Below are 15,721 nucleotides of genomic sequence, written 5' to 3' on the forward strand. Positions count from 1 at the left end.
GCACCATACCCTTTGGAGGGAGCCTAATCCAAATCATAGCATAGTCTTCTGGGACATATTTGTTTTCCTCTTTGCAAAAATATTACAGTTGTTACTAATCTTCATATCAGTTATGTAAATTAAATTTACAATTGTCATACTCCAAAGCAACCTTGAGAAGCACTCTTACTCCATTAATTAAATGGAAACTATTTACCTGTTGTTTTTTGTATAGTCCTTCCAACAACTAGTACAGACCTTTAAAGCTATTAATTCCATCTTTATATTTTGTTTGAAGTATAATGTTCAAACTGCTGTTGACTTAATTTTTTTAAATATTTCATACATAGTACTAAATTGTCAACCACCTTTGTATCTCCAAGTTTTTCATGTCTGATCCATGTCTTTTTCTGCTTTGATAATATTTTGGAGCCTGACTCTGGCTTTTTGTTGTTGTTCATTATCTTTCACAACACTCAGCACATTGGGTGTCTATACACGTGCTGCAGTGCGCTCTGTTAAGAACGCATTGGAGCAGACTTGATTAATCAGGACGAAAAAAAGAATCGAATCTGCTAGAGTGTTCTAATCAGAATGCTGCAGCATCTCATACATTCAGCATCCTGCATTTCAGAATGGCAGTGGAGGGCACTTGAATGCTTGTTTGATGAGCTTTAGTTAAAGCACCCCTGCTGCCATTTTGAAACATGGGGTTTTGAATACATGAGATGGTGTGGTATTTTAATTAGAACGGCTCCTGAGAGCCTCTCTAATTAAAATGCCTGATCACCACCACCCTAGAGTGTGTGTATAGGCACCTGTTGATTCATAGCAAGCAGTGGTTAAGGATGCTGATCGCACTCTTTCGTGATGTCCACTGCCTACTCTTCATTCAAACCACTTTTAAGAACTCACTTTCTCTAAGGCTCACAAGAAGCGTCAATATGACTAAGACTTTTTAAAAAAAGAAATAAAAAACACTGGTACTCTTCTCAGGCTTCCCCTTGTACACTGTGTACTCTTTCTCATTTAGAGGACAGGTTCTTTGGGGCTGGCAGAGACCTAAGGAGGTCATCTAACCCCCTGCTCAAGGCAGGATCATCCCTGTCTAAAGTATTCCAGATGAGGTTTTGAACAGCCTGCACTTGAAAGCCTCCAGTAATAGAGATTCTGCTACAAACCTACTAGGTCAGACGTTCCCAAACCTTTTCTTAATACATACCCCCTTCCAGATTTACCAGCTGCTTGCATACCCCTACCAGCATACAGCTTATATTTTAGCTCCTTAAATGCCAGTTATTATTATAATGAAAATTAGATTTGCCATTACCCAATATCTCTCATGTACCCTCCAGAGAGGTCTTGCATCCCCCCGGGGCACTCATACCAGAGTTTGAGAACCCCTGTTCTAGGTAAATTGCTCTACTTCTTAACCACACCCAGAGTTAGAAAGTTCTCTGAATATGCAATGTAAATTTCCCTGGTTGCAGTTAAAACATTTTTTGTCGTGTTCCTTGTGGACACAGAGGAGAATCTATTGTCTACCCTGTTTGTAACAATGTCTTTTTTTTTTGTATCTGCAGACTGTTATTAAATCCCTCCTCTCCTCCCCCAAGTCGGAATAAATACGCCCAATTCTTCCACCTCCTCTTACATGTTAAGCTCTGTAGACCTACAGTAATCTTTTTTGTTGCTTTTCACTGAACTCTTTCTAATTTGTCCAAATCTTTCTTGAAGTGTGGTACCCAAAAGGAGACATGGGACTCTAGGTTAGGCCTTATCAGTGCTGAATAGAGTGGAAAATCGCTTCCCATGTTCAATAATCAAGACAGCTTCAATTCTTAACCTAATTTTGAGCAATAGGAATCTGGGTAATAAATTCTAATGCAAGCACATTGATAATTTTATACTTGGTGACATAATATTAAGAAGTCCACTTTCCCATCACCCCACAGTCATCACATAGAGCAGTGGTTCTTTTGCGTAGTAAAAACAGTGCTGAATTGGCACTTACCTGCTGTGTTAGTAGAGGAAATGACTTGTTTTCTGTTCCCTAAATCTGCATGAGGCAAGTTGTTTCCAAATAAATTCATATATGAGAGCGAGACTACAATGGAAAAGGATTAATAAAGGGTTATGAACTTCAGTTCTTGAGTGTTACTCCATTTCATTTTGTAAGGCAAAAACTGCACTGTGATCTTGTCTGATATGATTAACATGAAGAGCCAAGAAAACTTACCTGATTAGAATAACTAAGTAATATTGCCAAGCTTGTATTCCCAGAAGGTAGGAAAAAAGGGGCCATACGAGTTTCTGAGTTATGGAAAGCACTGCAAAAATAGATGTTAAAATGTGCTTTAGGCAGTTTGCTGAACAATACATTAGGGAAACTTCCAAGTCTACATAGTGATTACCCGATCACTGAACATATTATTTAATTGTAGAACCACTTATATTCCATCTGTATTTCTCAAACCCAATCTTTCCAGATGTCTCAGACCGGTTTTATAGGCACCAGACACATTAGGGAACAAAAGGCTTTCCAATATATACTCATATTATCAAACATAGTTGCTAACTCTCACCAATATCAAATGTGCATCACATGTTAAATCCACGTTCCAATATTGAATCCTTTTGTTAGCAGTTTGTGACTTTCATAACTCACTCTAATTCTTCAGAGGTCTCAGATATTGTCAGTTTCTAGGGTTTAATAATCAAAACTGTCAAACGCACAAATTATTTTCAAACAAAGTGATCTCTGAAGGGTTCCATGTAATTATTTTACACATGTTTTAATGAAAATGGCTTCACAATTATACATTTCCTTCCCTCATTGAGTCACTGATTCATACTGTTGTGGGGGAGTTTGTGCCTAGGAATCTGCTCTTGAACTGCTTTTCAACATGGTTTGGGGGAGGGTGGCAAAAGGATGTCCCCTTCTCGAACTCTGTCAGATAAGAGAGGAATCCAGGAATTGTACACATTGTACTTGGACCCAAGTCACGTTAGTCCTTTGAGTAACAGGTTCACGTATCCGGAAAGTTTCTTTCTTTACCACTTCTTTCAGGCTTTTCCTTTCAGAACCATTTTAGAACTTTTTTTCAGTCCCAAGGGCTGTAGTCAACCATCCTACAGCTAATTATTTTACCTGCAACACCTCACTTTAGAAATGAAGTAATTACATCAGGGTTTCTTCTCTTTTTTGCTACATAAAAAAAATTTACTCTCTCTTCTACAAGTGAATTTAAACTATATGAAATTAATTTAAATTATGTTTTATATGTAACGTTTCCATGACCCCTTCATACCCCCTGCCAGGCATACACAAAGAGTATATAATACTTAGATATCTGTATGCAGTCCGAAAGAGCCAAGATAAACCTCAAAGAAGGAAATGCTGAAGGATTCATAAATAAAGTATTGTTGGTTGTTTGCTAGAAAAGAGAAACTCCATGAACCTAATGCTGGAATATGATATAGGAACTGTTAAAGGACATAAAACAGATGGTAGGTATTTATGGGAATGGTATACAGGAGATTAAAATGTACTAAAATACCTATTAAAGAGCAAGATGGAAATGCTGTGTGCTTCACAATCTCCTATATGATGTTACTAAATAGTTCATTCAATTTCCTAACTTTTTCAGTATTAATTAGTATTAATATTCAATATTAATGCAGAGTTATGATACTATTACACTGGCATTGTCCTCAACTCATTGTAATTTCCACTTCTCTTTGTCCCAGCACTCCGAACCAATGAACCTTCGTATAATTGGTCATCTATGAACAGTAAACACCTAGTCTCATAGTTACAGATACGAGAAATGTGCCTAAATTGATACATGTCATTATCATTAATATTGAGTTTATTAAATAAGAGATAAGACAAATATGTTCCTTCCCCAAAAAGTTTACCATATTTAAGTGTTTTAAAAAATACACCTCATTTCTCTTGCCATTACGCTAAATAGTTTGCAAGTCAGAAGATGGAATGAAAGTGTTGCCATAATCCATGAGACTTTCTGGGGAAGTTTTTGGAAAGGACAAAATGGATATTCTTCTTAAAACTTTTTTCCCATCCTGGGTTCCAGACACCTTTTCTTGTTTACAAACCAAAAGTTTTAATATGAGAGGCTCAAGCACACATTCATCAACAATTGAATCAGAGCCATAGACCAAGCTTTTTTGTGTTTAACCATATCTTTTGTAAACTGAACAGTCCATTTGCATGTGTCAGAAAGGGTTCAGCAAAGCACTATAAGCATGTGCTTTGTTTTGAGCATCTGAATAGTCTCACTGAAGCTAATGGGACTAGGACTGGCTGCTCAAATCTCAAGCATGTGCTTTGCTGGGTCAAGGTGTAACTAGAGAATGATCAGGCATAGAGTTGGAAATGTCACCTTGCTCAGGTTTTCTTTTCCCCCAACTTTCCAGTATTTTTTAATCTTATTACCTTAACATCAAACATGTGCAGACTGTGAAAAAACTTATACGTTCTCTCTCTCTCTTTTTTTTAAGTTTCTAACATATTAAAAATTCAAAACAAACTAATTTTGTTTTGACCTCTTGTGTTTTATCCCAGAAATTGGCCATCAGAAATTTTACAAATACAACCAAGAGAAGACATTGAGGTGGTTAAAGAAAAAGGTATTTCTGTTTTTATTTCAAAATGCCTTTAAGTGCAAAATCATTAAACATTTAGTAATGTGTCAGCATCGTTAGAATAGTGAAAAACGAGTAAATTGGACGTCCTTATCCAGTTGAAGAAAGGCAGGTGCTGTATCAAAGTAGTTGCTTCAGAATGGGACAAGTACACAGTATGAAGTAGTAAAGAAATACAATGTTTCTAGAGAAGTTGTATTTAATTGGGTGTAGACTGTATCTGGCTTCTGTACAGGTGCCTAAAGGTTGAGGAAAGGCTATAATCACTGTTCCAATGCTGTCCTTAATTTTATCTCTGCTATTGCCCCCTGAAGTTCTGGGACAGGCAGGGCCATAACCTTTTCACCCTCCCCAGTGCCTTCCAGCAGGTAAACCTAGCCAGGTAGTCAGGCAAAGCACACTTTGAACCCTGCTCCAGTTATGTATTCCCTGTGAGATCTCTAGTTGTTGGGGCACTGGAGTGATGCACCTGCTGAAAAATGGGCCTGTCCAAATCTTCTATGGCACACTGAAAAGAAATGGTATTGGTACAGTTTTGTGCTCTTGCAGTCTTCTGCACACAAAAGAACTAAGTCCCTAAAATGGAATAGATTGTTGTGTCAGCACATCAGGGAAACTGATTAGGTCTCAGTTGCTCACATGAAGTGAAGGAACCTTAAAAAATGTCATTAAAATTTACACACCCAACCACAAAATCTGTACTCCAGCTCCTGTCATAATAATGGGCAAAGCAATGATGTTCTTTCCTGTTGAGAGAAATTATTTGTTTGGGTTGAGAGGAATTTTATGAGGCTGGCTTAAAAGGAAATTGTCCCTAGAAAAGAACATTATGGATCCACATCTCTATTTTTTGATTAATGCCTGAATATTTACGCTTTAACAGGTGCCTACAGCATTATAATGGGGCCTCCATTCTGTCTCTCTTTCATGTTGAATCCAATAATGTCAGTGTCTGGTCTGACTCCGTTGAGTCTGTCCTTGTTCCTGACCCCATTCACATTCCGAAAGAACCTGCATGTTCCTTATTCTCCTAGCAGGTGCAAAAATCACCTGTAAAATCCTGGCTGCTCCATCTGTAAATTTCAGCTCATCCCAGTGGTGCTGCAAATCTGACTGCCACATTTCAAAGGCAGAAGGCTGGATATAATAGAGACTTAATTTTTTGAGATCATATGCTAGTCATTACAAACATATATTGGGTTTCATTGCAGTTCATAACCTGAGTGTTTTATGTGCTTTAAACAAAATTACAAGGGCTTTGTCACTGCATTAACACAAGTGTATGACAACACTGATGCAGACATTTCAATCTGCGGCTTCTTATAGGTCAACCAGACAGTGAAAGTACTTAAAGGCAGCAACATATGTGTTGGTAGAAGGGTGCAGTCAGCTACATTTATCAGCAGTAAACAAATCACAGATGCTGAAGGTAAGAGAAGAAAGTGTAGTTGTAATGAGCTATCTCTTCATGAAATAAGATGCCTGCGATTAGATGGTAAGTTAGATTTCAGAAATCTTTTAAAATGGTTTGCAGTCATCTTTTGAAGCATTTCTTGTAAACGTGTTCTTAGTCTGTCATCACTATAAGTGGGGCCACAACTGTTTTGAGTTCTGTAGTACTTGGAATAAAGTCCTGTATAAGCAGTAAGATGCATTGAAGGAAGTGTTTCTGGGTAACTTCTATTGAGATCTTAGAGAAAAATGCACTTGCTCAATTAAGCATTCACTTAAATGTTTTGCTGACCTGGTATCCCATTCCTGTGTGGTATTTATGTATACAGAGGTGGATAAATAGTGTGGATAAGCACAGTTACAGTACATATGATTATATCATATCAAATATATTATTTGGTAATGTATGTAATATTTTATACGTTTATGTAATATGATATTGAATCTATATAAAACCACAATATACAGCAGTGCAGCTTCCACGGAAAGCTTGTGACACTTGTGTTTCTGTGTCATGCAGATGATTTTGAAAATCTCATCATATCAAGTAGTTTATTACTACCCAAGTCAGCGGGTAGAGGCCATTTAAAATTTTCCTTTTTAGCTTTTGGTCCTCTTTGTCTTAAGAAAGACGGCTCCTTGGACAGGTTGGAATCTGAAGTTGACTAACTGAGCCCTTCAAAAACAGGCTATAATGAAGAAAAGCTAAGGAAGCTTAAAGACCATAAATTCAAATTTGGAGCAAGTCAGAATAAATGATTCAGATTACTCAGAGGTCCAAAAGTCTGTATATAGTGTAACAAATAAGGTACTATTGTCAGACTCACTGCATTTTGACTGCTGATGAATTGGAAAACAAGTTGCCAGGTAATGATACCAAAGGAACAACAGAATTTGAGAGAGAGCTTGGACAGCTTTATTAGGCGATTGTAACACATAGTTTCAAAGAGGGAGATGGGATTGAGAAATATAAAAGTGCCTTTAACTTTAACTTCACAATAACTTTTTATCACTTAGGAAATTAATCTGTTTCGACTGTGGCAAGCTTTACAAAAATTTAACCATTACTTTCTGCACGTTTCAATAAACTGACCAAGCTCTTCCTTCTTTCTGCCTAAAAGAAAAAAGTAGCCTTTATCACAGCTTTACAATTAGAAAAAGCTTAGGTTTTGAAGGGGGGAAATATTGTGCCTTAAGAATAGGTCACATTTGCAAGCAGTGGGGTGACAGGTGCTGTGGTGTGGGGGGGAGGCAGTGGAGCATGTGAGGGGCTGACAGCTTTCTTCCAGCTGCTTGTTCCCCTCACCAAACTTTATTCTCCCTTGGCTGCCCCCTATACACAGCTGGCACCGCTGCTATGGGCCTGGGCTGGGGTTGTGCTCCAGGCTGCAGTTGGAACAAAACCTGCTGGTGCTAGAACAAGGGTATGTGGGGCTGGAGTGGGAGGTGTAGGAATGGCATAGGCAGGAGATGGGGGACTTGGGGGCCCAAAGCTTTAGATGGTGCAGAGGCAGTTGGGGCGAGGAGGGAGGAGGGCAGGTAGCAGCTGTGGTTCTGGCCCTAACACGGAGCTACAGCAACTGCCTCCTTTCCCCGCCCCCAGCTTTCCCCTGCCACTCATGCTTGATTCCAAGACAAGGGGCTTTTTTCCTGATGTTAAAAGGCGGGAGGAGATGGAGCTCTTTCTGGAACTGAGTAAATATGGTAAGAGGTTAGCAGAACCTGACTCTATACTTATTTCAGAGTATTGCAGAAAGCTTTACCTCTATGTAAATTCAGCTGCTTGGTCAACAGTTACAATGAGGTAATAGCATCAGTAGATGAACTGAATGAAGAATTTGCTTGTAGCATCTCAAAGTTTTATTAGCGTTGGGAGTCAAATTAGACTAGAGAAAAGAGGTGAGACTTGGATGATACTTGCTAGTAGGGAAACTAGTCCAGATGGCTCAAGTAATGTGGGAGAAGTCTGTTGGGGAAAGACAAAATAGGGAGGTGCTGTGACATTTGAGAAACAAAGAAAGTGGTCTCAGTAAATGAAGAACTAACGACAAATTAAAGCAAAGAAGTTTTAGGGTGGGAGGAGGAAGTCCTGGAAGCATAGGTGTGCTGTATCTTTAAATGGGGAAGCTAGTGAAGATTTCTAGAGGGTAGGGGTAATAAGGTCTCCTTTCTGGGTATGGATTGCAGGAATAGCTGACCTAACATCATAATTCAGCATCATAAATAGAAAAGCAAAATGGCAACAGCATTTCTGTTTAGGTATAATAAATGCTGGGGTGAAGTACAGTTTCAACGTGTTGGATTTGGACTGCTCCTTTATGGTTTTGGATCCTGTTGTGGGTTTGGAGCCTAGGAAATATTTGAGAAACAAATGTGCATTTTTCCTTTTTTTCTGTAAAGCATACAGAAAATTGGTGCCAATATTGCTGAAATGTACACTCTGGGGCCAGTTCATTAATATTTTCTGTTTTTAGACCAATTTTCTTTGTGCTGTTATGATTAAAAATGCATGTAACAGCTTGCAAGAAACTCTGTCTGACCTGGGAGAGAGAGGTCTCGCTATTTTAGGAGCTGGTTTACCATTCTCATTTATATTCTTCATTGCGTGTTTGCTTTCTGAGAACACTGAGTATATGCATTTTTGGGAGTTGACAGACTCTTTAGACAGGCGAGGGATGCCTAAGCTTGGTATTGCAGTAGATGACCTTCTGACATCTCTTCCAGCCCAGTTTTTCTCTGATTATGTACGTGCACATGCAGAATGTGCCAGGCTGTTTTACAGTTGTATCACAGGTGAGATACCGACGTGAGATCTGATCCTGTAATAACACATGCAAATACAGTTGCTCACAAGCAAGCCCACTTACATCAAGTAACCAGCTTGCATAAGTATTTATAGGATCTGGACCTCAGTTTGCAAGTACTTGTGGGAAACGTGACAGAGAAAGATGTTTTAGGACTTTGTGTTACAAAAGGTTTGATTTCCAGAAAAACATTTATACCAGGAGTGGTCTGTTCTGAAAGCAGCTTCTAGTAGTTCATATTTCCACAGATAATTATCCTGTCTTGCCAATGATGTTTAGATAGGCCTTGACATTTTCCATAAAATACTGACATTAAGAACAAGACTTTGAAATAGACTCATTGTCTCATCTAATTGTTTTCAGTTGAAGCCAGAAATACATTTTAGTACTGAAACCTTTGCCAAATAATTGTAGGATCCAGATGCTTTAAAATTAATGATTACATGTTCTGTTGAGTCAGCCTTTTACTTTTGCAGGTTTTTTTAAAATTAATTTTGTAGCAAAAAAATATGTGATATTTAGTATTCTCAAAAAGCAAACAGGTTTTGCAGAGTACGTACCATGAAGAATAATGTGCCAGCAAAGCAAACAGACTAATTCCTTTTACAAACTGTTCAACACAAAAAAAATCATTATTGATCTATTAGTAGTCTTTTAGCATGAGCCCATCCTTGTGGGTTCTGCGTACATAGAAGGAAACGGTTTGAATGATGGACACATAGGCATGTAATATGGATGTTCTTTTACCTTTCCCCCTTACTCTCTCCGCTTCTTCTCCCAGAGGATTATCTACGCTATGCCTATGGGTTAATATCAGAATATATTCCTGAAGATCTGAGTGTGGAGTTGTCAAAATACTTACAGTAAGTATTTTTTAAACGTTTTTTCTAGGGTATTTTGCAGTAAATTAAGTGATGTAGTCTTAACCACGAGATCACAGTAAAATAAATAGATTTTACTTATCTAGCAACAGCAAAAAATAATAAATGTGAATACATGCAAGTTTTCTTTTTCAAGAGAGCAGACTGCATTCTATTCCTGGTTGGTATTGTTCTGATGGTGGAAAACAGCAATAATAATAATAATAATAATGCCAGGTGACTCTTGCATGGAACTTTTAGTGTAGTTCTCAAAGCATTTTGCAAAAGAGATCAGTATCATTGTCCCTAGTGTAAAGATATAGAGAGAAGTGAAGTAACTTATCCAAAATTCATTCAGCTTTCTAGAGGCAGAGTGAGGAATGGAACTGAGATCTCCCATGGCACAGTCCTAGGTGCTCTCTTCTCCCCACCCCCCTTTTTCTAGAACTCAATTTCAAATTAACCTATTTTGCTTCATATTTAAATTGAAAAGCTAGAGCTGGACTAGGAACCTTATCCTGTGGCTCACTCTAAGTAGAGGGTGATTGGAGTCTTTCTGGGACTCTGCATACAAAGAGTATTCTGCCTTTGTGCAATGAACTGTGGTAGCAAGGCCTAAGAGTACAATACCAGTTTACATGTCAGAGGGTTAGAGCTTGAAATAGGTTCTTGCAGTTCAGACCCTGGATTTTCAAAAGGGATGAGACACCTGAGGTTATGAGGGCATTTTCTCAGGACTTTTTGAAATTCACTTTTTGGCAAACTTGGCCAAAACCTTTAATAGGTCATAAATATACTGTTAAAGTTAAATATTTTGAGGGTAACAGATGGGATTAGTATTGATGCACTGTTGTTGAGAAAGGAATGATGTTTTAAGTTAACATATTCAAAACTTGTACTCAGTTATTTTGTTTGTTTTCTGTGTGAAAACTTTTAACTCAGACTCTTTCATTCCCCAGGCTTCCAGAACTTGCAAGTTCCTCAGCAGAGCCCCCATTGAAGGTAGGAGGATAGTAAAGGGAGGAAATTTAGCCACCATACCAAGAAAACCTTCTTGGAGAGATCTGTACCACTGTGGACTTTTTTCTCATCAGTTCAATTAAAATTAGGCTTGGCAGAGCATTAGAAACTGTATTGTAAAACAACAAAATGGCACAATGGTAGAGCTGGTCAGAAGTACTGGGAAATTACAAGTGTGAAGTATTTTTCTAGTTTTAGTAATCATAACTTCAGTCATCTTCACAATCTAGTAAAAAATGGAAGTACTGAAGTTTTTAACTGCAGTGTTTCCCATTTTAGACAAGGAAACAAATCAATGTGGGTTGATCAGATTGTATGGTCTCATTCATCTTTTTCATAAGGTGGACACTGAAAAGGGACCTCTCTGGTCATAGGGTGCAGTCCTTGGCAGTCATGGTCCCCATGCCATATAATCCTTCTCTTAAATTTATCAAGGCTTCATCTTGAAATGCTAAACTGTTTGTCATAGGTTCATAGATATAGGATTGGAGGGGACCTGAGCAGATCATCAAGTCTGACCCCCTGCCCTGGGCAGGAATGAATACTGGGCTCATATGACCCCTGGTAAGGTTAAGTTCATATGACCCCAGCTAGGTAGTTATCAAGCCTCCTTTTAAAGACCTCTAAGGTAGGAGCCAGCACCATTTCCCTTGGAAGCTGGTTCCGGATCCTGACTACCCTGACTGTGAAGTAGAGCCTCCTGATGTGTAGCCTGAACCTACTCTCAATCAACTTATGGCTGTTATTCCTTGTTACTCCAGGAGGCGCTCGGGGGAACAGGGTCTCACCCATTCCCCTCTGGTCCCCCCATGGTAAGTTTACAGACGGCCACTAGATCCCCTCTCAGCCATCTCTTGTGAAGGCTGAACAGGTTCAGGTTCCATAGCCTCTCCTCATAGGGCCTGCCCTGCTGCCTCCTGATCATGTGAGTGGCCCTCCTCTGGACACTCTTGATGCTGGACACATCCCTCCTGAAGTGTGGCGCCCAGAACTAGATGCAGTACTCCAACTGTGGCCTGACTAGTGTCGCACAGAGGGGGAGGATCCCCTCCTTGGACCTGCTCTTGATGCATCTCTGGATGCATGACAAGGTGCTGTTAGCCTTGTTGACTGTGTCCTTACATTGGTGGTCCATATTCATCTTGGAATCAACAATGACTTCAAGATCTCTTTCTGCCACTGTGCTTTCAAGAGGGGAGTTCCCCAGTCTATAGGTATGCTGCTGGTTCTTTCTGCCCAAGTGAAGTACCCTGCACTTGCCAGTATTGAATCCCATTCTATTCTCATCTGCCCACCCCTGTAACCTGTCCAGGTCCAGTTGTATCCTGTCCATCCCTTCTAGTGTGCCCACCTTGCCCCAAATCTTGGTGTCATCAGCAAATTTGAACAGGGTGCTTTTCACCCCCTCGTCCAAGTCGCTAATAAAGAATTTGAACAGTATGGGCCCGAGGACCGAGTCCTGGGGGACTCCACTGCCTACCTCCCTCCAAGCTGAATATGGCCCATCCACCACCACTCCCTGCATGCAGCTCTCTAGCCAATTTGTGATCCATCTGATTGTGTAGGCATCAGTGCCATAGTCACCTAGCTTTTTAATGAGAATGGGGTGGGAGACAGTGTCAAAGACCTTCCTGAAGTCCAGAAAGACTACTTCCACTATGACATCTGCATCCAGTGATTTTGTGACCTGATTGTAGAAGGCTGTCAGGTTGGTCTGACAGGACCCACCCTTAATGAACCCATGCTGATTGCCCTTGAGCATCCTCCTCCCTGCTGGTCCCTCACAGATGTGCTCCTAGATAATTTTCTCAAAGTGCTTCCCCAGGGCTGAAGTAAGACTAATGGGCCTATAGTTGCCTGGGTCCTCACTCCTCCCTTTTTTGGGGACCACACTGGCCTTCTTCCAGTCTTCTGGCACCTGGCCAGAGCACCACACGTGCTCATAAAGCCATGCCAGGGCTCCTCAATAACCCCTGCCAATTCCCTCAGCACCTTAGGGTGGAGAGTGTCTGCACCTGCTGAGTTGAACACATCCAGCCCCTCCAGAAGATCCCTAACTGGGTCCTCACTGTCTCTGCTACTTTTGTTGGAAGGTTGTTTCAAAACTGCACTCCTTGGCTCATTAGAAACCTTCATATTTCTTGCTTAATTTTCTTCATAACCAGTGTCTAACCATCTCTTCTTATGCTAGAACTATGCTTTGGCTTAAAAACGTTACTCTCACCCTGGTAAAGTTTAAAAAAAAAAAAAACGTTCTCTCAACCTTTACTTTGCTAGGTAAAAAGGATCATGGTCTTTTAGTCTCCTGCGAGATAGGATCGCCATTTTTCTGCACATCCTCGTAACCCATCTTGGCATCTCTTCCATTCATTTTCATCTGTCTTTGAATAGATGAACAGATTTGTACACCCCTAATCCAGATGAGGTTCTCACCAGTACCTCGTTCAGTGGCAATAATTCTTCCTTGTGTTCATTAGAAATAATTTTCCCGGTACCTCCTTTGACTTTTTCACAGTTGCATCACTTTGATAATTCAGTCATTCTGCAGTTGACTAGAATATTTGAGGTTGTTATACTTTTGTTATTTCCAACTTCTGAACTCTTGTTCTTGTATTCTGTAAGTGCATAACCTTACCCATTCACACTGCTAAAGTTTATCTCATTCTCATTAATCTAGACCTCAAAGTGGCCCATTTGTTCTAGTACAGTGTTTGATTTCTGCACTGTATTGCCAGTGCCTTCCAATTTTGTGTCATTGCCAAATTTCAGTAGCACATCCTCATTTTTTCAGTTGAGATTATTAACAATAATACTTTACAGAGCTATACTACTAACGGACCTTCAGCTTACTCTAATGCCTCTTTCTGCAGAACTTGTCATTTACCCTTTAACTAGTAGTTCCTTACTCACCATACAGTTCTTCTACTAATCTCCATCTAAACTAGTAATTTCTCATGTAGCACTGTATCAAAGGCCTTTCTAAAGTCCAGATATGTTAGATCTACTACATTTCCCTTGTCCATGAAATCTATTTATCTTTTTCAAGAAATATTACTGAATAAGTCTGGTATAATCCACCTTTGCTTAACCTGTGTTGGTTTGTGTTGGCCCAGACTGTGACCACTAAACCCGGTCACGACATGGCGTCACGAACAGGATCCAGGGGAGGCGAGATGGAGTCAGAGCTGATCCGCCACTGCCCATGGCACAGTGGGGAGCATTCCATGACCAACTTGGACGATCTGTGGGCACACATCGCCTACCACCAAGCCGCCGGCCCGACCCCGGCCACAGTAGCCGGGTGCATTTCCCTCCGAGAGGAAAATGCCGGCGGGAAGGAGTGGGCCATCCAACTAGCCCCAAGCTCCTTCAGGTGTGTGATGAGTCATCCTACCGTCATTTACCACCCCTGGGAAGAGATCGGTTCCCTATCCTTTAGCCGCGTGAAGTCCGTGGGCGCGGCGAACCCCAGCCCTGCCCAACAGTTTAGCCGATGCATCTGGCATGTACGGGAGGAAGGCGAGAGTACCCCTCCGGACAAGTTCAACTGTCCAAGCCTCCCGCAGGGGTCTAGGGGGCACGAATTGCTGACGCAGCTCCACGAGAGCTTGGAGTCTGACGGGCGGACTGCCACAAAGTGGTTCGGCCCAAAATGGGACAAGGGAAAAATGATTAATGTCTTGTTCCACGCCTTTACCAGCCTGTTACGAAAGAATGCAAACTTAGAAATTCAGTTAAAAACTGTTAGCCAAGCCGCGGTACAAAACTCAGCAGTGCCGCTGCCCCAAGATGGCGCTGGCAAAAAGGAGAAGCTGAGCGAACTGGAAATCCCCGAGAAGAAAACCGCGCCACCTCCTGCCTGGAGCCCACCTTCTCCTACAGCGCCACCCACACCATCACCACCACCGTATGCACAGCCATGCCCAGAAGGGACGGAAGTCACGGAGGTCTACAAAACCGAAAGTGATACAGAGAAGTCCGTAGAGCGGGACATTCCTTCAGCTTCACCAGGCGCTCCACCACCACTGTATCCTGATCTCGCAACAGCATTGCCTATCACAGTGCGCAAATGTGTGACGGGCCAAGGGACACAAATTACCATTACCTCGTGCACGCGCACCTGGGCCGAGATGAGGGACCTAAATAGAGAGACCGGCATTAAACCTGAGGAGACTCCAATTGTCTGGCTCAGGCGCCTAGTCACGGAGGCGGGAAGCGAAACAGTCGACCAAGATGAAGCGATGCAACTAGTTCATAACACCGCTTGGAGCAGGGGGAAGGTAGTTGACCCCGTTCCAGTTCTCGCCAACACCAACTGGCCCATACCGCTTCCAGCCTTAGTGGTCGAAGCCCTGGGACGCAAGGTGCACGTCTGGTACGGAAGTGCCCCGGGCCACCCAGATGCAGGCTCCCTACGCTGGCTGGAATCCGGGTCAACAGGCTTTAAACCTCACACCTGCTCAAGCAGGAAGGCCCTGGCCTTACCGTTTCGCCACAAACCTGGGAAACGTACCCTGCCTGCTCGAAGCAGTGGAAGCCGCTACTGAAGTCTATGGGGGACCCCAAAGCCTAACAGCCCGACTATTACTAAGCCCTGTCAGTCAACGGCCCTGTAGCACATGTACTGGGCCAGATGGGCCGACTCCAGGGGTGCACCTTTGACTTGCGAGCCTGGGTCGGCACGACTGGCTTGGCACGAGGAGGGGGATTTATAACCAGACAGGTGGGTGATAACGGTGAGCAGGAGTCAGAGGATTTAAACACAGCGTATGGTTACACAAAAGGTTTATTTTACTTACGCTACTGATGTGCTGCAGCGTAGGCAGAGGAGTTGATTTATTGAGTTACAGCATGCAGATATCATGTTACCCAGCATTTACAGGGTGCGTAAGAGAGTTGCTTGTTACAGATTCCGAGCAATTCACATAAGCCGTTGCA

At 41.5% G+C, this 15,721-nt stretch overlaps 1 protein-coding gene across 2 annotated transcripts in view; it reads left to right on the forward strand.

Annotated features, from left to right (window-relative positions):
- Window positions 1-15,721, forward strand: part of RNASEH2B (ribonuclease H2 subunit B) — a 49,258-nt gene that overhangs the window by 21,988 nt on the left and 11,549 nt on the right. For both annotated transcript variants that reach the window (XM_019529976.1, XM_019529975.1), the window contains exons 6-9: window positions 4,568-4,632; window positions 5,974-6,076; window positions 9,685-9,766; window positions 10,723-10,765. In XM_019529976.1, the coding sequence (XP_019385521.1) occupies window positions 4,568-4,632; window positions 5,974-6,076; window positions 9,685-9,766; window positions 10,723-10,765 (293 nt within the window). The remainder of the gene's footprint in view (window positions 1-4,567; window positions 4,633-5,973; window positions 6,077-9,684; window positions 9,767-10,722; window positions 10,766-15,721) is intronic.

Source organism: Crocodylus porosus, unplaced genomic scaffold, assembly GCF_001723895.1.
Source record: "Crocodylus porosus isolate Cpor-Errol unplaced genomic scaffold, CroPor_comp1, whole genome shotgun sequence".
Taxonomy (NCBI): Eukaryota; Metazoa; Chordata; order Crocodylia; family Crocodylidae; genus Crocodylus; species Crocodylus porosus.